This window comes from Poecilia latipinna, unplaced genomic scaffold (genome assembly GCF_001443285.1).
Source record: "Poecilia latipinna isolate Pla-1442-1.1 unplaced genomic scaffold, P_latipinna-1.0 Scaffold152, whole genome shotgun sequence".
NCBI classification, from domain to species: Eukaryota; Metazoa; Chordata; class Actinopteri; order Cyprinodontiformes; family Poeciliidae; genus Poecilia; species Poecilia latipinna.
Window position 1 is genome coordinate 53,707 of NW_015112768.1, and position 20,541 is coordinate 74,247.

At 37.1% G+C, this 20,541-nt stretch overlaps 3 protein-coding genes across 3 annotated transcripts; all 3 read left to right on the forward strand.

Moving 5' to 3' along the window:
* Positions 1 to 1,175: 1,175 nt before the first annotated feature.
* On the forward strand, positions 1,176 to 7,317 carry sec11a (SEC11 homolog A, signal peptidase complex subunit). The gene is made up of 6 exons (XM_015029369.1): positions 1,176 to 1,379; positions 1,820 to 1,929; positions 3,986 to 4,135; positions 4,302 to 4,421; positions 6,500 to 6,557; positions 6,667 to 7,317. Exons 1-6 carry the CDS (start codon positions 1,329 to 1,331, stop codon positions 6,715 to 6,717), a joined length of 540 nt encoding a protein of 179 aa, XP_014884855.1. The 5' UTR covers positions 1,176 to 1,328; the 3' UTR covers positions 6,718 to 7,317.
* A 2,242-nt stretch (positions 7,318 to 9,559) lies between these two features.
* nmbb (neuromedin Bb) lies at positions 9,560 to 10,434 on the forward strand. Its single transcript, XM_015029370.1, has 3 exons — positions 9,560 to 9,800; positions 9,989 to 10,167; positions 10,267 to 10,434. The coding sequence occupies exons 1-3, from the start codon at positions 9,644 to 9,646 to the stop codon at positions 10,300 to 10,302; spliced, it is 372 nt and encodes a 123-aa protein (XP_014884856.1). The 5' UTR covers positions 9,560 to 9,643; the 3' UTR covers positions 10,303 to 10,434.
* Positions 10,435 to 15,445: 5,011 nt separating this feature from the next.
* Positions 15,446 to 20,430, forward strand: LOC106945591 (tetraspanin-3-like). The gene is made up of 7 exons (XM_015029372.1): positions 15,446 to 15,617; positions 16,172 to 16,363; positions 18,305 to 18,379; positions 18,506 to 18,607; positions 18,733 to 18,885; positions 18,987 to 19,070; positions 20,277 to 20,430. The coding sequence occupies exons 1-7, from the start codon at positions 15,555 to 15,557 to the stop codon at positions 20,367 to 20,369; spliced, it is 762 nt and encodes a 253-aa protein (XP_014884858.1). The 5' UTR covers positions 15,446 to 15,554; the 3' UTR covers positions 20,370 to 20,430.
* Positions 20,431 to 20,541: the final 111 nt, after the last annotated feature.

Here is a 20,541-nt window from a genome sequence, read left to right on the forward strand (position 1 = left end):
AAAAAAACAACAATAAATTAACATGTTACAAGGTTTGCCGCAATTGTGCCACACTATAAATTTGAGATGTTGGAGTAAACAAGTGATATGTTTAGAGTTTTCATGTTAACTAACATGACCTTTGATTTTATCACTGACCTTTGTGCTATGCTTTTTAGTCTTTATGATTCTGCTTCTTTAGTTTGCGGACCTCTGAGACCATCATAGTTCGGCTGATGCAGATATTAACTTAAACACACAGGTGAAATCTTTATTGCTAATTCGGTGTCTGTTTTTATTATCAGTTGGTTTCACTGGATTTTTTTAAGCTATCACAGTAGATGTTGCTGGATACATTTGTGCCTGTTTTATTTGTAATTTTTTTTTAAAAACTATTTATTTTTTTACTTTACAAAAATATACATTGTGTGGTGTTAGTCTTGCATAGAAAATCCTGCAGATGTCATTGAGGTTTGTGACTGAAATGCAAGAAAATCAACAGGTAGACTACTTTTGCAAAGTAATGGAGAGATGAAGGAAATGATGTACCTCAACTTTTAAAACTCTCAAAAGTGAGGTCATACTTTAAGCATAATGCACAGAAGCAGCTTACTAACACAATATTTAAGATACATTTTATTCATCTATTTATTTTATTAGATGTATTATTAAATATTTATTTAGCCAGATAAAAACCCATTGAAATCAAAATATCTTTCACAAGGATGACCTGTCAAGAAAGGCAACAGGACACGTCGTATAAAACAAGACAAAATAGACCCCAGCAACAACTTAAGGTTTAAAAACAGTAACAACTCAAAATAAAAAAAATAAAATAAAAAAAAGAAACGATACTGTTGAAAGGATTTGCGTTGTTGTTTTTTTAAAAATGGAATACAGAGCGTTCTGTGAAACAAGTTCTGTCAGTTTCAGCTCAGACTGCAGAAATACTCTTTCTCTCCCTTTTCTGTTCGCACACGAGGAACAGAGATGCAAACTGCCATTATACCTTAAGGCATAACATGATATCAAGTTTGCATACCTAACAATAAATAGGGGAAGTTGGTTTTAGGAATCATTAATACCCTAACTGTTAGAGCTACTTCTGTCTTTTTTTTTTCTTTCTTTCTTTCTTTTTTTTTTTTTTTAAAAAAAGCCCCTCCGCTTTGAACTCTCGTATCCAGAAGCGACACCTCGACACAGCGATCACAAGTGGGCGGGACTTCCGGTGAGCGGACCCGGAAGATTCAGATACAAGTTTCGCTGTTGCTCCCTGCATCCATATGCTCGCTACTTTAAACGTATTAATGTAATTTAGACGTTTTTTTTACTCTGTAGTATTAGCAACAATGTTATCTTTAGACTTCCTAGACGACGTCCGTCGCATGAATAAGCGGCAGGTAGGTATCGCAGCCAGTTTCCGCTCATGTAACGTCTGCCTCTTTGTACGATGACATACCTCAGAGCTAACCACAACTAGCCGCTTCATAATTTCGCTCCAGACTGAGTTTCCGTTATTAACCATCTGCAAAGTTAATTGTTTTCTGTATATGTGTGTTTTAAATTATTTATTTTTAATGTTGCATAAAGCAAATTTCCACATCGAGAGTAAATAACACTCCTAACTACACTATAACGGGCAATTTCCCCTGGTTGTGACACAATACTGTCGATATGGTAGCCAGATGAGGTTCCTAACAAATCTTGTATAAATTAAACTGCCGTTCCGGTTACTGCTTTAGTCATTTGATTGCAGATATTTGTAGATATTGTATATAAAGACTATCTGTTTCACCCTTGTGACTGTTCTCCCCATTGAATGAGATATTTTTGCTTCCAGCTGTATTACCAGGTGCTGAACTTTGGTATGATTGTGTCTTCTGCTCTGATGATCTGGAAAGGACTGATGGTTGTCACAGGCAGCGAAAGCCCTATTGTTGTTGTTCTCAGGTAAATTTAGCATCATTATTTAACAATGTTCAAAGTTAGGCTGCATCACATTTTCACTCCCTGCTTTTCAAATTGAACTCCTAACCATCTGTTTCTAAGGGTGGGGCATCCTTATTGCAAAAATTAGATCAGGTGTGTTATCAGCTATTATACACCAATTATAAGACAAGTGATGTTGTTCCTGCCTGCACCATCCCCTCAAAAGCAGAAACCCTCAAAATATAATTTATTTTCTATTTTGTCATTGTTGTTGAGGATTATTGCTGAAGTTTGAGTCTTACAAAATTATGCTTGATTTACCAGAAGTTTTTTAATTTAAAAAAATGGTAAGAAAAGGTGTTCAACTTCATATATGTCAAAAAATAACTAAACAAATCCATTGAACGTGTTTTTAATTAGCCCACAACGATGTGGTTTCCAGCAAGAATTGAAGCTCTTACCTAAACAAACTGCATTTTAGCTGTTCACATTGAAAGCTGCAGAATATATTCTTTTATCATTTTTAAATTTAAATGTTACACTCTGAAATTACAAACTTTCCCTTTTTGTCTAATGAAAGGACTGTCAAAACCTAATTAAAATGTATTTTAACCACTAAAAACATTTAAACTGACGAGGATTAGTGTTGTGCAAAAATAATAATAAAACAAGAATTCTCACTTTAATGTCAGAGTTCTGAGATCTAACTTATTTTCTCAGAATTTTGACTTTAAGTGGCCACATAAAAAAAAATACAAAGCACTTTATTGCTATGTGAAACTAAGAAATGCTATCTTTGTTATGCAGGAGAACCAGACACTTAGTTCTCCTGCACAACCTTTGCAGATTACAACAAAATTGAACAATGATAACAAAATTACACAATGAAAATCCATCCAACTGTCCAAGTATATCATTGGAAAGCAGAGTTTAAGTATATGCTACCTGAAATACTATAAACATCCAGATAGTTCATACTTATTCTGATATTAAACACATTAGAATTGGGATTTGAAATGTGATATTTGGTGTTACTGTTGATTATTTTTGCAACATGAGCATAACAAAGATAGCATTTCTTAGTTTCACATATTTTACTATCACAGCAAAAATTATAATGTATAGTTTGATGCATGGCAATGCATTTTATTGTTTTCCATCTTTGTCAGCAATCAGTCAGCATGATATGTCTAATCAGAATAAAGTGTCGCATAACCTTAAAGAACCACTGTAATGTCTGGTGTGATGCATTGTGATAGACTAATCTGGCATTTAATAAATGTGATGGGAATACAGACTGATCATCGATATAAGTATAGGAAAACAACACCTAAAATTTGCTATTTTGGAAGTGTACCAATTTGTACTTTTGCTAGCAAATTGGAAATGCATAAGTGAAGACCCATATATTTTAAGATGTATTGAAACACATTTAGTTTTGACTACATTTGACATTTAAATTTTTCCTGAAGATACATAAAAATGATCTGGGCTAATAAATGTTTACATTTCACATACAGGCATACTAAATCATGCATGTTGGCGTAGCTGGAGAGATATCACGTCTTTGTGGAATATTCTAATCATAACGTAGGGCAATAACATTTAGAAATTAGTTTCAGTCTCATGTGTGAAAACGGAGCCAACATCCTCTCAGTTATAACCTGCAGTACTTAAAATTACACCAATACCTTAAACAGTTTTCTTAGGCAGTTGGTGCAGTTGCTGCTTTATTTTTTCCTCTAATATGACTGTAGAGTATTATGTGGATGGATGTGTTGTATCTCTGTTGTATGTGTACATAGCGAACATTGGAGAGACATTGCTTAATGAAAGTATCATTTACATGTGTAGTTTTATGCATAAAATGTCATTTAAAATAAAATGACATGGATCAGCATGCAACCCACACTAAAAGATCAATTCATTGATTTAAAAAAAAAAGCTAGAATTTCTTTACTTATGAATCAATACTGTACACTATAATGAAAATATTTTATTCTGACTAGTATAGACATTTACTTTGTGGTAAACGTAATCATTCTAATCACTTTTTTTTTATCTTGTTTAATTTCAGTGGGAGTATGGAGCCGGCTTTTCACAGAGGCGACCTGTTATTTTTGACAAATCGAGTGGAGGACCCCATCAGAGTTGGAGAGATTGTTGTCTTCAGAATAGAAGGCAGAGAGATCCCAATAGTACACAGAGTGCTAAAGATCCATGAAAAGTATGAATTCATGTTTTGGTGTAATAACTTTTGAGATTCTTTTTATCAGAATTTTCAATTTATAGCCATCAGAATGACTCTCATTTCACACCAGCCATGAATTGAGGTGGAGAAAAACACATTTTGAATTCTCTTTCTGAACATTAAGCTGGTGTTTTGTTCACAGACAAAATGGAGACATAAAGTTCTTGACCAAAGGAGACAACAATGCAGTGGATGATAGAGGGCTGTACAAGCAGGGCCAACATTGGCTGGAGAAAAAAGATGTGGTGGGACGAGCCAGGGGGTGAGTGGTCGTTTTAGAAAAAATAACTTGTGATTTAAAGTAGGTTTGTTCTTTAAAAATCACAAATTCTATCAGCTATTGATTTATGACAGAACAGTTCATAGTTCTGATAATGACTAAATATTTTAGACTTACCTGCTTTCTTGTTTTACTTTGATTGCTTGTTCAAAAAAAAAGGAACCATTACAACAAAAAAAGTAGTTTGTTAATTAATAAATGTATCTTGTCATAATCATCACCGTATCCTTTAAAAGAGAACACACATTAGGAGCACAATGGTGCGTTGTTAAAGGATGTGTTTAACAAACAATAGATGCTTCATGCCCAAATGAACAGAGACAGAACAGATTGTTAGACTTGAGCCATTGGTCATTTTATTAGTGTGTACATTTGGGTGGATGTGTAAGCAGAGCTGCATAATGGCTTCCAGGACAAAGTTAAAATTCTCCAGCCAATTATTGGCTGGGGAGTTAAAATTAAGCTGACTGAGCAGTCAACCACCTGGACACACAGATTGGTAATATTGTGTCATGTGTAGTAGGTGCTGAGCAAAAAAAACAAAAAGGTGACTTTGTTTTCAGGCTTTCTTTTAAATCTATTGGTATACTTTAAACAGAATTGGGTCTCTCAGTTCAGAGGTGGTGTGCTCCTAAACTGTCCTCTGCAGCAGAGTTTAGAAGCCTGCAAAGCAGTGTGCTGAAAAAGATTGTCCTTCATTCTTTATCATAAGACTGAATAAAGCAATTGTAAACAAATATACAGGATAACGTGGGATTTAACAAGTAAGGTTAGCAGTGCAACACAGTATTTTGCAATGTTCTACACTATAAAATAGATGGGTTAAGCTGGGGTCACACTACATTACTTTTTTTTTTTTTTTTACCTGAATTTGATCCCCAATTAGTTTGAACTTCTTGAGGTGGATCTGGATGTTATTTGTTACTGTACAACATCATGGATATAAATGCAAAACAGCACTAGGCATAATACAAACCAGATGGTATCCCATTTCTTAACCAGCCTTTGTCTCAAGTCAGCCAATGTGATTGTGTTGGTCTTACTAGTGCAAACAGATTGCATACAATGATCCTATAAGTGATCAATGAGACCGAGGCCAGAACTACAGGCAAGCCGTTCTATCCTCCTCACCCTGAATGGTGGAACTAGTTTCTGATAAACACGCTTTGTGGGGCGAACACTGACATTTTGGAGGATGGGGTTTGGGATTGCCACTCCTTCTAGAATCTCATCTCGATATTTCTTTCCATTGAGACTGTCTGCAACCTTTTTTTTTTCTTCCAGTGAGGGACATACTGCCCTACTTCATCACGCTGCCTCCGAGAATAACTGTTTGCGATTAACAGATAGGATTTGGTAAATGGTTTTTGTGGGCACAATACACACACTGACCCGTGCTGTTCAACCCACAAATACATTTTCCTTACATATGTTGCACAAGTCACGGGGAAGTAAACAAGCTTTCCAATGGTGTGAGGTTTATAACCAAGAAGCATCGCTGCAACAAGACAGTATTTCACCAAACAAAAATGTTCTTACATTTTGTTCCAAGTATATATTTTCACATGGAAACCCAGATGGCAGAGCATTATCCCAATTGGCCCTGATATCGTGATCATTATTGCTTTCTTTAGTTTTAACAAGTTATGTCCAAGCCATCTTGTTAAGATTATAACATGAGGAAAAGTTGTTTTATGCTAGAATGGAAATCTAATAGGATAAATGTAGAATTTGAAGTTTTATGTCATCCCATTTGACATAATGCTTAGTGCAGTAAATAAACTAAGATGTTTGCACGCTGGGGTGACTGTGGATCAGTCAGTTGAGTGGTGAGCTTGTAGTTTTAATTTCAGCTTCTTCTACATGTGGAAGACCCTGGGCAAGGCACTTAACCCAACGTTTCCTTCTGATTGGTTTATGAATATGTTTTCCATTCAGTGAATGTTGATCTAGAGTAAAAGCCTGTTGAGTGATTGGCATGAATAGAAGAGTGTGATACAAATTCAGTCCATGTTTAAGACATTAGTACGATTGCCTAACAGCGTTTTTATCATTTCCAGGTTTGTGCCATATATTGGAATTGTCACCATCCTCATGAACGATTACCCCAAGTTCAAAGTAAGTTCACTGTTCCTTTAAATAAGTTACAGCTAATTGCTTTCTTTAGTTTTAATCGTAATTATACAACACATTGTGTCTGAGAATTTGCTGTGTTTGTTTCCTGCAGTATGCTGTTCTCTTCATGTTGGGTCTTTTTGTCTTGGTCCACCGGGAGTGAGGCGCTGAAGCTTCAGCACTGATGATGGATAAACTACGTCCAGAAAACCTCAGTCATGCCTTTCAAAATACATTTGCTTTTCGTTGTCAAACCCAGCTTGATATATTTTTTTTTGTACCATTTGTTCAAGCATTTTGTAGAAATGTGAATAGAGTGTTTACATTTTCAAAAGTCCAAGCTTTAAAAGTATTTTTGTGAGGGAATTCACTAGGATTAACTTTCAAGTCGATTTAGTATGTGGTCTTCAGATTGTTAAATTGCATTCTTTAAGTTAAATTTAAATTAGCTTTTGTTAATTTCCTCATTTGTTGCTTCTGGAAATATGGAAGTGTTAAAATATATTAAATTGAATATAAAATCTGTTTAGCATTCACTTTGGATTACACAACCTGTCTTATTTCATTTGGCCCTTCACAAATGGATCATTTTCTATTAATGTAAAGAGTTCATTCTTGTGGGGAGACAAAAAAAGAATTCACTTCAGTTTGTAGAATTGTAAGAAAATATGTTTAGCCAACCTTTTTACAACCCTATATTGGAAATGAAATTTGTGTCTGTCGTTGTTGAGAGACTTGAATAAAAACAAACATTTTAAAGCTTTTTGGCAAATTTATAATTGATTATATATGGTTATAGTTCCCACTCATAAATATTAAAATTTTATGTAATATTCACATTTAAAACATCTAATTTAGTTAAATATGACTAAATTGTATAAAAGGTAACTGTCAGATTCTGGCAGATTCTCCATGTGCATGCGTGGGTTTTCCCCGGGTTCTCCGGTTTCCTCCCACAGTCCAAAAACATGTCAGGTTAATTGGCCTCTCCAAATTGCCCCTAGGTGTGTGTGTGTGCATGGTTGTTTGTCTCTGTGTTGCCCTGCGACAGACTGGCGACCTGTCCAGGGTGTACCCCGCCTCTCGCCCGGAACGTTAGCTGGAGATAGGCACCAGCAACCCTCCCGACCCCACTAAGGGACCAGGGTGTACAGAAGATGGATGGATGGATGGATATTGTTTGTTTTTTTTTACGTTGCCATCAACACCATCCTACCCACAATCCTTAGAGACAAGCTGAAGTACACAGAAGTGGCCTGTGTATGGAACATGTTTAAAAAGCAAGCATCAAAGCATTACACAAAAGAAATGGATGTTGAAATACAGATAGCACAGATATAAAAGATTTACATACTTTGAACTGTTCATTTGTCAGATTCTTTGATTAAACGTTGCTGTAAAACAACTTTTTTCAGTCTTAATGTAAATGAAGAAAGAGTTTCTGCACATCAGAGGTTTTTGGATAGTTTTTGTTCCAGAATTGAGGAGTAAAAAGAAGTACACGTTGTCTGAACTTGTATAGTTTCGGTCCTGGAAAACCTGACAGATCTCAATGGTTTGTACTTACCAGACACATCTTTGGGCCCAAGATCATGAAGTGCTTTATAGACCAATATGAGAATTTCAAAATCACTTTTGTCAAGCACCATCCCTACCATAAGACTCAGTGGTGCCATGACCTGGCTGTGAGGGTGCATTTCTTCAGTAGGGACAGGGAAGCTCACCAGGGATAATGATAAAATTGAGGGTTTTAAATAAAGGGGAATCCTGGAATAATACCTATTAGAGGTTGCAAAACACTTTAAACTTTAAAATTAGGACAATCTTTACAAGTTCACTTTAACATTATTTCCTTCCTTGTGTTGATCTACCACATATAATTGAAATTATTGGTTGCAACAATAAAAAAATAATTTAAAAAAAGACATTTAGGGGGAGTTTTGCAGTGCTCTGTTTCTAATCATGTTTCGAAATCAGCCTTACATACTTCGAAACAAAAAGTAGATTTTCCAAATTCAGTGTTAATTCAGACTCTGTTGGTGCCTTATTTGTAAACCAAAGCTGTTTTTAGTAGCTATAAACCAATTGTTTTGTATGAGGGGGGGGAAGGGGGAGGAGGAAATGAAGAATTATTTTTGGCACCAATGGAGCCCAATAGCTTTGAACCTGGCCAGCCACTACCTTAAGGCAAGTGTTGCGCCTTGGTTCATTTAACTTCTGAGCTTGGGCAGTGTGATGCTGTGATGTTCAGACAGTCTTCTAATTAGACTGACATTCAGCTCTGCAGAATTTACCAAATCTCAATATGCGTGTTAATGTCAAAGGTTATTAAAAGAGCAAGACAGAAGCTGCTGCTCCTCCACAAGACTTTAGCACCCTGAAGTGACGAAGAGGCCATCTGTCCTATCAGCTCTAAATTAGCGGTGAGAATCAGCGGGTTCTCCTGTCCTCGGAGGACTGATGACGAGCGCAGTAGCAAGCCTCGACTGGCCAAATGTCACGCGGCTTATTGCAAAAAGGGCCAAACTGGGCCCCTGGATGATGGGATCTGGCCAGTCGGTTTTGTTCCTCCGTGACGCACCCAAAGCCGCAAAACGGAACATTTATGGGACTGGTCCTGGAAATGGAGTTAAATGTTAAGTTTTCTGAGAAACCGAATGGAGTTTCATTTGCTGTGCCATAATGATGAAAATGAAGATTTGAATATAATATCTGATCCTGGGTAATGAATATACGTTTTACTTTTGAACTCAACAACTGAGATGAATACATTTATTCAAATACACCTGGAAGTGAGAAAGTTAAGTCTAAAACATTTTTGATGCTTTGCTTTTTGTTTTATAAAATGCTTCACGTTGCCACTTCGTTTGATGCTTAAATTACGCACAAGCATCACAATGAATTGGCTGATGTCATCTTCATTTACGCAGCCTAGTGAATGAAAAGTAAACGCAGCCCATCAGGAGAGCCCACCCCGTCCAGGAGACCCTATAAAAGCAGGACGAGTCTGCAGCGATCCAACACTAACAAAGAGCCACTTGGAAAAAAAAAATTGCGCTCAGGAGGACAGATCCGGAGTTCGGGTTAAAATGAGAGGACTCACGCTGACTAATGTTTGCCACTGTGGTTTCTTCACATATCTCGTTTTTATGTCTTTGAGCGCAGGAGACAGTATCTCTCTGACTGATGGGAGGGGTAAAGTTCCGAAATTCAAAGTGACTCCAAAAGGCAATCTTTGGGCAACAGGTAAGAAACTATTTCTTTTGAATGTTGACCTTCCGGTAAAGTCCTATGACATCAGGGTTTTAAACCTTTACGCATAAATAAAATCATGTTCTCTATAGGTTTTTCCTTTCCATTTTTCTCTCAAAATGAAATTAAGCAGATTAATTTAGTTTGTTGTTGTTGTTGTTGTTGTTGTTTTGGTTTTGCAGGGCATTTCATGGGAAAGAAAAGTGTGATGGACACCCCTTTGCTACGCTCACCCGAGGACCAGGGTGGGAACGCGGTGGACGTCAGCTTCCCGGCTGAGCAGACCTCGCTTTTCCAAGAGTTTCTGCGGGTGGCGTTGAAGGCGCAGATGGACACAGAAGAGAGCCGTTTGAAAGATCAGGTGAGCACAGAGGACTCTGTCTTCGCTACCTTATTTTTTTTTTTTAATGCACATATTTTTCAGTTTTCTTCATCTTAAATCTAACGTGATGTTTTTCAGGAAGCGGAGCTGCTGGCGAAAATCTTAGTAAACTGATGCGGAGGTCGGAAGAGTGGCGCGTATGGACCGAAGACCTCAAGGGATTAAAATATATAAATATAAATAACAACCAGAAACAACCTATAATTTTTCTGCTGATTCTGATTAAAATCATCTGCAACATTCCAACAATGTCCCATTTGCAACAGGTTTTTTTTTTTTTCTTCTTCTGTTAATTAATGTTGAATTTATTTCGGCTATTTGTATTAAATAATAAAACATAAAATGAAAATGATGTGTAGCAGGTATTTTATGAAAGACTGAGGTGTTTCCATTTTGACCCTCCAGACAAAACATGTTTTTTTGTTTTGTTTTGTTTGTTTGTTTTGTTTTGATTTTGTTTTTTCCCCACATCACTCTTTTATTCTTCCTCTGGGCAATGCAAAAAAAGAATATCCTAAAATCCCCTTTGGCTAAGAGTTTGACTCATGCTCTACTTTTAGCGAAGAGGTAAGCAATTTAACAACAGGGTCTGAAATTAACAAAATTAATTAAGTAATTACAGCATGTTTCAGAACATTTCAGAATCTGATGTTAGATTTTCCTCCACATGGGGTTTAATGTGACCTTTAATCGTATTTATAGACCCATTACAAACATCTATTTGTTTCATTATTTTATGATTCTTCATTCTTATATAAATACTTATGTAGGCAGCTTACATAAATCACGTTGCTTATAGCTCCCTAAGCATTTCAACGAGAAATCAATAGCTTTTTTCTTTCCTCTGCATACAAGGATGATCTTTTCTCTCAATCAATAGAAGCAAAGGGAGATGGTTCATGCAACTTCTTTGCCTTGGGCGACCGACTGTTGGATTAAAAACAGCTGGGCTATTTCAGTGTCCTTCCCACAATGCCCTGTCTGTCTTTCTTTTTATATATTCAAAGTGTAGAATTTTTGCTTCATCAGAAACTTTCAGAGGTCTGAGTTCAGGAAACACTCAGCTGTCTTTGGGTGACACTGCAAAGCCAATCAGGAAACTCTGTTGTGCTCTAAACAGTCTCAAACCGCTTTGTTGAGCATCTGCAAAACCGTAGTTTCTGACAAATGTCTGTTAAACTGTCAGAGCCACTTCTAAAAGATGTATTCATGGTGCTGATGAGATTTATGACATTGCATTTAAAAAATAGGACAGTGTTCATCTAAATTAAATTTTCTAATGCCGTACTTTATGACTAAAGTATAAACCTTCAAATTTGCAACGCACACAGCCGATTAATGCAGTTTCTTACAACCAAAGTCTTGGTGAGTACCTCTAAGTTACACAAATATTGCTTCCCAAATCATCAGCTTTGAGAATCCATCTACAGGTGCAAAACTAGGAGGAAGTAGGTTAGTAGGCTGTAGGAAATGGCATTCGATTTATTTAATGAGAGGACACACAATAGGTAAGAAAAATGATTTAGCAAAAGTGTCTTTTTTGTATGTATGGTGTTCAAGATTTTCTGTTAGCAAACCAGAATTTTTCTTCCTGTCAGTAGCAAAATTTCACCCTCTATATAAAATTCAAGGTAATATTTTCTCATTAATCTAAAATGGCAGGCAGTTAGGCTTGTTGCAAAATGCAATTAAATGTGTTGATAGAATAATTATGCTTTGGCTATCAGTGTGATAGAAATGTGTGGAGGGAGGTGGGGTGGGTGTTATAAATGTGTAATTATGTGTCTCATGACTGAAAGTTGCAGATCCAAACATTGCAAATTGTTATTTGTTGAGCTGCTGTTTTCACACGATCTGAACTCGTCCTTCCTCGCTCCTTTGGGACTGAGAGAGAAACGGTCTGATTCATGACGATTGACTACGCATGATCATTTCACATCTATAGCACTGTGAAATATGTATATTAATCCTTACTTCTGCCATCTTTTCTTCATAAATAAATACCAAAAAAAAATCATTCTTGCCAAGTGACAATCATCTTTGAACGGATGATCTGTCCATCCAAACATTCTGCTACCTAAGTGGGGAGGAGCTTATGTGAAATATATGAAGTAAATATAAATCAGATGAAAGGAAGAGTTTTTTTCTTTGACACAGTTAAGGTGAGGACAGGGCACAGGTTTTTATCAGAATTCAGTTTTGGCAGCTGTTGATCAGAGAGACTAGACAAATAAGGAGAACCAGTGGCCACCTGCCTTTCAGGAAGGTTGTCAGTTTGATGTCACCTTTTTTCCTCCACATGTCAGACGGTGCTTTGTTATCACAGTTAAACCCAGATTTTCCCCATCCTGTGCATGAATAGTGATTAGAAAAGCACTCCATGAATGGCGTTTCCATTTAACCAGTTTGCTTACGACTGAAACAGAAAGTCAATATTTTAAAAGTCCTATGTATAAAACAGACATGCAACAAACTGACCTGATAAAAGGAGACATCTTCTCATGTGGTGCATTTGCAACTGTAAGTCTTGTTTTTTTTTTTTTTTGTTTTGTTTTTTTCCGTCTGCTAAGCACATTTAGAGGCTGTCGTTTTTTGTTATAGTCCCATTTTCTTTGCAAAATAACACTAGCTCAGTTGGATTGGATGGAGATTATCTGTAAACAGTAAACTTTAATATGCAAGCTTGGCTATCCAAGAAGAAAAGAAATCAAGAAAATATGTTAATGTTTTTGGTTGCTGCTTTAATGTAAAGAGAGGAAAGTTCATATGTGTTGTCGTCACTCAGCATGCCATTTCAAACACAGTCAAATGGATCTTAAAAGGATAATTTCATGTCATGCAGAATCTCCAATCCCCGTGTACACTGAGAGGCATGTTGCTGCTTACTAGTGTGATAAATGACCTCCTCTCCTTCACATTTTAATAAGTAATAAAGTGTAAATCGTATTAGTGCGAGTTTCCTCAACAGTTTTGTTTTTGTCTAATCAAACAGATTTTTATTTCACCTGCTTGTGAGAACATGTGTGATAGCCTTTGCTTTTAAATAGTAAGCTGGTTTCTTATAGGCCTGCCTTTAAGTTGTTGTGATTGAGTGAACTAAACATCAATGTTCATATATTAACACACAAAACTATGAATTCTACCTTCCGTGGGTGCTTCGGTGAGACTGACTTTTAAATTTAATTTCAAAGAAGTTGTACTTGTTTGTTTTTGTTTGTGGGATCCCATTTTATTTCCTTTTTATCTAAGCTTGTCTGCTTTTTGCCATTGTTGTTTTAATAATGAATCTCATAGCAGCCTACAGGTACATGTCATGCAACGAGACTGTCGGCTCTGTCAGCAGAAAGGCTCGGCTCCTGGTGTTTGTTAGTTTCACTCTTGTTCAGTTTGAACACCAACAGCTGACAGAGACAACTGCGGCAATAAAACAGAAGCTTTGGGCAGCGGCTAAAGTCATTATTGACTTGTGCCACAACTCTTTTACTAATGTGTTAGTCTCAGAAGGGGTGCACGACATGGATGTGCCATGAATGTATTCACATCTAAAAGATTTATGCTATTTAAATGAGAATCCCTGACAGGCTTGTTTTCCCAACATTCCAAATCTTCATCATTCAGTTTCAACCCTACAGTAAAACTAGTGATGATATACTGCCCCCCTCTGGCATAAAAAAAAAACTAAACTGCATTGGTGCTGACTTTCTTTGTTGATTTGTGTGGTATAAATATGATGTGACACAGATATTTATTTCGTCTTGCTGTATATTCTGTTGAAAATAGGAAGACCAGAAAAGCAGCCCAACCAGTTAGTTAGATGTGTATTGATGGTTAGATCATATCCACATATCCAAAGTCATCTCTCTTCCATGGCCATCTCAGTCTGCAGATATATTCCATAGAAAACCCATGGATGATCTGAACAGTGAAATCATAAGACATGATCTTCTAGGAGATCATGCAAAGATGATCGGATGAGTGAAAGAGTAGGACATGGCTAAAATAATATGTTACAAACTAAGACACTATTCAGGTCTGATTTGGATGAAAACTGGTACTTTAAATTAGGTATTTTACTTTCTGAAAAATACACTGAAAGGCAAAGGTCGCACTTTAAGTGTTCAGTGTAAGGCTAAGCAACTGGTGCCAATTCATGTCTATGGTGCTATGTGGTAGCTCTCCCCAAACAGGGAAATATATAGTAAAAATAGAAATAAATCTATTTATCAAGGTGCAATAGAGATCTATCCAGGATGTTGCTTTGATATTTTGATCATCCCAGATATTTATAGAGCAATTTTAATATGCCTGAAACTGAAGCAAGATTTTGCGACTTTGAAACAAATAGAACCATTTCTTGCATGTGTTATTATCACAGAAACTTTTAGATTTCTTGTTAAATGTTCTCAGACACACTAAAATTCTTGAATAAATACAGCATAAAAATGTGTCAGGTACAGCTGTTTCTGAATTGATATGGTTAACAGTAATGAGGTTGCACATGATTTTCTGTAAAAATATAGTACAGTGATCTGCCCCACTGAACAAAAAATATGTGGTCTAATGTAAGGTTTTATTATTTGGGTGTAAAACTTTAAAAAAATAAAAGACTAATTTCAAGGCTTTCTACACATTTTCCAGTATATGGTTGTTACCTAGAGTGTACAACCATATATACCTTATATATGGTTGTATATACCATATATTTTATTAAATATTAAATGGAATATTTAATAAAATATACCATTTTATTAAGTGAAATGGAATATTTTTTCCATCGGGATTTTGAGAAGAAACTTTTAAAACACTGTTTCTAAAATGTTTGAAAGTATGTGTTACAAATTTACAAATAACTTTTGCAATTATTCCCGACTGCTTGAATACAGCAGACTGAACAGGCAGCGTCTTTAGCAATGGCCTGCTCTGAATTTGATTTCTTGTGGAGGATGTTCATGCTGAACAGCGAGTATTCTAGTCATAAAATGACCATAGCATATCATTTCTACAATAAAAAAAACATGTTTTATTGATTTATGTAATATTCTAATCTTCTGCGAAAGTGAACATTAGGTTTAAATGAGCCGAGTTCACTAAAAATAATAACTAAAACATGTTTATTGGGATAAACCTGCCCACATTTCAGTGCAGAAAGCCTTCAGGCTGTTTGTTTTGAATGATGATGTCAGCATGAGCACGTGACCTCCAGCCTCTGTTTGCAGCGATTTCATTGGTCGAGCCCGGAGGAATCTGAACGGTGAGGCAGACCGAAGCCATTTTATTATTTTAACTGCAAAGGTGCAGGTGCACCGAAAATTGTCACCCAAACTAACAATAATTACATAGTTCCTGTTTGAAGCGCTCGCGTTACAATGGGACAGTGCGGGATTACGTCGTCCAAAACCGTCCTGGTTTTCCTCAATCTCATATTTTGGGTAAGAAAACGACAGATGGTGGAACAATGTGCAGCATCCCGATGATGAGGCCGGGGATTGGGAGCGTTAGCAGGGCTGCAGACTGCGCCAGAGATGGGCTGCGCTGCGAGGAAGCGCTATTTTATAAGGCGGGGCCCAATTGACGTGTTGCGAGTTTTAGCGTCACCGTGGGGTCGGTCGGGGTTGACTGGAGGCTCGGTCATGCTTTGGGCATCTTTGTGTTGTGTTGATGCAGCTCTAGTCTTAGCAGCAGTGATGTAATGCATGCAGCAGTCACCGGCAGGTAGCGACAGCTGACTTCACCTCTAGCATTATGTGATCCACAGAGCATAAAGGAAAATTAAGTGAAATAAGAGAGAAATAATCCCTTTTGTGTTACCTATTTCTCTGAGTAAAATGTTGCAGAGTTGCTCAGTTATTGTTCTTTTAGCATATCAACTATTTATCCATCCTCTATATTAGAGCAAATCTGTTGTCAGATTTATTATAAAATACACGATTGCCCTAGTTTTTTGGCCTGCCTCTGACCCCTGTCCCTTTGTCTCTCTCTGCAGGCTGCTGCTGGAATCCTGTGCTACATTGGAGCTTATGTGTTCATCACCTATGACGACTATGACCACTTCTTTGAGGATGTGTACACTCTGATTCCAGCCGTGGTGATCATAGCTGTAGGGACTCTGCTGTTCATCATCGGTGTGATTGGCTGCTGTGCAACAATACGTGAGAGCTCCTGTGGCTTGGCAACAGTGAGTTTCGACAGCTTTGACTTAAAAAAAAGAAATGGCAGAAGAGATGTAAATGTTTTCATGTGTATTTTGCGATGCTGATGAATAATACTGATGGACTGAAACGGTAGCCTGCATCTTTTGAGTTTTAATCCTCAAAAAATCCAAATATATTCCTGAAGATGACAGCTTTATAAGATTTGTTTCCTCATTCAAGGATCTAAAGTCTGAACTCAACTTGACCTCAATCTCTAATCACTTCCTCACACTCTTTTCTGCACTCCTTCCCCGACTGCTGATTCCTCACAAATAGGAATTGGGTTTTTGCAACCCAATTCCTATTGTTTCTTGTTGTGGGCAAAGACACATTTACACTAACTCTAAGGCACATTACAGACATTGGGCCACCACTTCCTTCTTTTGTTGGCCTTTATAAGCCTTTCATAAGCCTTTATTTGTCTCTAAGTTCCAAATTATTGTTGCATTGTGGTAAGTAAGCATTGCATCGGTTGGAGAGCGGTGCAAAAGCGAAACTGCACACACGTCCTCTCCAATTATCCAGCTACTCCAGCATGAGAAGGTTCTGGAGTAACTAGTTTAGAATATATGATTTGTACTGCTGGTCAGCTGGCTGAAACAACACTGCGAGTTTCTTTTACTTACAGGAACAATAACTTTTCCTGTTTCTGAATATTTCTTCTCACGGAAAATAAACAGGTTCGGAAATTCCATCATATGTCTGCAGGCTCCACTCTAACAGATTGAATAATGCCAGCTTGTTGTCTTATTTTGCGATACTAAATGCAGAATAATGCATTGGTATAATATTCCACTCAATAAGCACTATTAGACTTCAACTCAATTTTAGTGGGAGTTTAGTTGTTGCTTAGTCTACATATCAAACTGCAGATATTTGTAACTTCAGTGACAGATTTAATCATGCATCCATGTTGGTGATATTAAAAAAAAACAACACATGTTTAATGTAAGTTGTCAGTCAACTAAACTTATCCATACTAGAGTTAAATAAATTGACTGAATGATTATGTGTTTAATCATTTAAGCCTTTAATGACTAAGAGCAGTTAAGAAGGGAGTTGGGTTTTTTTTTTTTGCTGAATTTCAGCTTGTAGTTTTCACTTAAAGAGTGAGAAAAATGACTGGCTGGTAGGATTTAGAGGCGGGGCTGTTGCTGGGTTATCTTCTGTTCCCTGGCATCATTAAGTACCGCCTGAAGGTGGCGCAGTGGTTGGAGGAGCTCAGGGTCACTTTGCTCAAGCTTAAATGCAGAAATGAGTAAGGTGCATAATGTAAAAAGCCTTTGATCGCTGAGAGACGGCCAGCACCTCTGATTACTGCTGCTGTTGTTTAGTCAACACAATGTGATCTTAGTAATCAGTGAAACACATTAAAAGAGCAAATGGAAATGCTTATTGACTAATTTGCTTATTTGTCTAGCGGCTTGCAAAACTGTAAATACCCTTCAGCTTTTTCACATTTTGCCACATTTGTCACCACAAAGTTCAGTCTAGTTTATTGGAAACCAACAGACCACTGAGTTAAAGCGGAAGACAAAATGACATATAGTTTTCAGGGTTTTCTATGTCATTTTATATATATGAATATATAAAAACAAAAAACTATCTTTAAAAAAAAGGATGATTAACATCTTTTCAGCCCCAAAATATGATACTTTGTAATACCTTTGGCAGGTATTATATCTTTTGGAGAATGTCTAAAGTAGCTTAAAACATCTTTAACCCATGAACTTTGCTGCACTTGCTGTTCATCTTAGAAAAACCTAACAAATTTGATGTGCAGACATCAACAAAATACATAAATTAGGTGTCTGTACATACTCCAGTTTTGTGGTGAGAAATAATTTGAAGTTATCTTGAGATTTCCTTCTCCTTTTGTTCAGATTCAGTTGACTAATACTATTGTTTGCTTCTCGCCGTTTCAGTTCGCGGCGATCCTTCTGCTGGTGTTTGTGACGGAGTGTGTGGTGGTTGTTCTCGGCTACATTTACAGGGCGAAGGTAAGCACGGGCTCGTTCTCCTGCAGACGGGTTTCTGTAGGTGAAAGATTGAATCTCTCACTGCTACACTGTGGATACAGTTGAACGATATCTTGCTGATCATTTGTGGCTGTCTGACCTCGGCAGGTAGAAGATGAGGTGAATCACTCCATCCAGAAGGTTTACAACGAGTACAGCGGCCCCAACACGGATGCTCCCAGTCGGGCTATTGACTATGTACAGAGGCAGGTGAGGAAATGTGCAAAATTTGGAGGACTTTTTTATTAGTTTATGAGCATTTTATAGACATTGGGGGAGTAAAAATCAAACATTAATGATTTTTTTTTCTCTTTTTCTTGATTATTTCTCCATAGCTTCACTGCTGTGGTATCCACAACTACTCTGACTGGAGAAACACACGCTGGTTTAAGGAGTCTAAGAACAACAGCGTCCCAGTGAGCTGTTGCCAGCCCAACATCAACAACTGCACCGGCACTCTGACCCGACCAGCGGATCTCTACCAAGAGGTACAAACAAGAACTAATTACGTTTTCCGTTCAGGATGCTGCTAGGGAAATACTGCTGCATGTAAAACCTCGTGCCTCGTGTCATTTATGTTCTCTCCTAGGGCTGCGAAGCACTTGTGGTAAAGAAACTGAAGGAGATCATGATGTATGTCATATGGGCAGCATTAACTTTTGCATCAATACAGGTAAGATGCACAATGCTGAAAAGGCAGAAATGTCTAAGAATGACTCCAAAATGTCTGTTTAAATGTTAGTCTTTGTGATGTACAAAAAAACAAAGCCGCGATAAATCTTTTCAAAATGTTTTCCAGGTACAGTTCATCTACAAAACACACAAATGTGTTATAATACAAAATTTAGCTCAGAGCTCTGGCATGGCCTTTCATCAACTGCTGAAATTGGTCCAGTTCATCCTTGTCTCTGAAGTTACCCTAAACCAAAGGACGATGTTTCAGTGGGGCTGTACAGAGGTTAGGCACCACAACCGCTGAATACTGGAGACTCCCTCTTAAAAAACTCTTCTGACTGCCCATTTTAGTAGTTTAAATACCAAATATGCATTGGTATGCATTAATGTGCACAATGTAAACCATCAAGAACTCTTATTTGTCTCTGCTCTTGGGGATGCAGCCAATCCGCTCAAAGGAAAATGAATGGTGCTCTTGGATTAGCTGCTTTGCAAACGCCTGCCAATAGCATGTGAAGTAACATGGCTCCTGAGTATTTCAGCATCCCAAGCTGGGATTAACAGCATTTTATATTTTTTAGATATGCTCTATGAAAAAAATCTATGTCTGGGAAAATTTTCCATGAAATTGGGTTACACAGAAACAGATTTCTGGAAAATCCAGCGGGGAAAACCGAACAGCAGATTATTGTGGGTTTTTTTTTTTTTTTTTTTTTTTTTTTTTTTTTTTTGTTCATTTTGTTTTGTTTAGGTGAATTGTGGTGGGTAAGTTCATCTGACAAAATAATTATTTATGGAAAAAGTTTTGAAATGATTTATATTGGTCTCAGTTTTTACATCATAAAAAACCTGGTGTTTCATCAGGGGTGTATACACTTTTGCGAGCTGCCATATATAAGCCATGATGTAGAATGTATTTATGTAAATTTTTTGAGTTGTCCTTTATTTCCTATTCCGTTTTCTTGGATCCATACTTTATGTAATATCTTAAAAATCGCATCTCAGGAACGACATCCTCAGTTCTAAATACAATTGAATATCACCTCTTCTAGTCCTCCACCTCTTTTGTGAAATAATAACAACACAAAACATAGTAATTTTTGCCTTTTTTTTTTTTTTTTTTTAAGTAATCTGAGTCGAAAAAAAAAAAAAAGAAAAACACAGTCGTAAAGTGTGTTTGAACTTCTGCGTTTCCTGTCTGCAGATGCTGGGCATGCTCTGTGCCTGTGTGGTGCTGTGCAGGAGGAGTCATGATCCGGCCTACGAGCTGCTGGTTACCACCAACAGCTACGCTTGAAGGACACGGCCCAACCGCTTTCAGTAAAACAAAACAAAACAAAACAAAACAAAAAAAAAATGTCCAGGAGCTTCACCAGACATGTTCACACTAGATTCAGCCGTAGTTACTCAAGCTCAAGCACACCTTGCACAGCTCATGAAACAGTAGCGAACACTGGCGATGAGGTTTC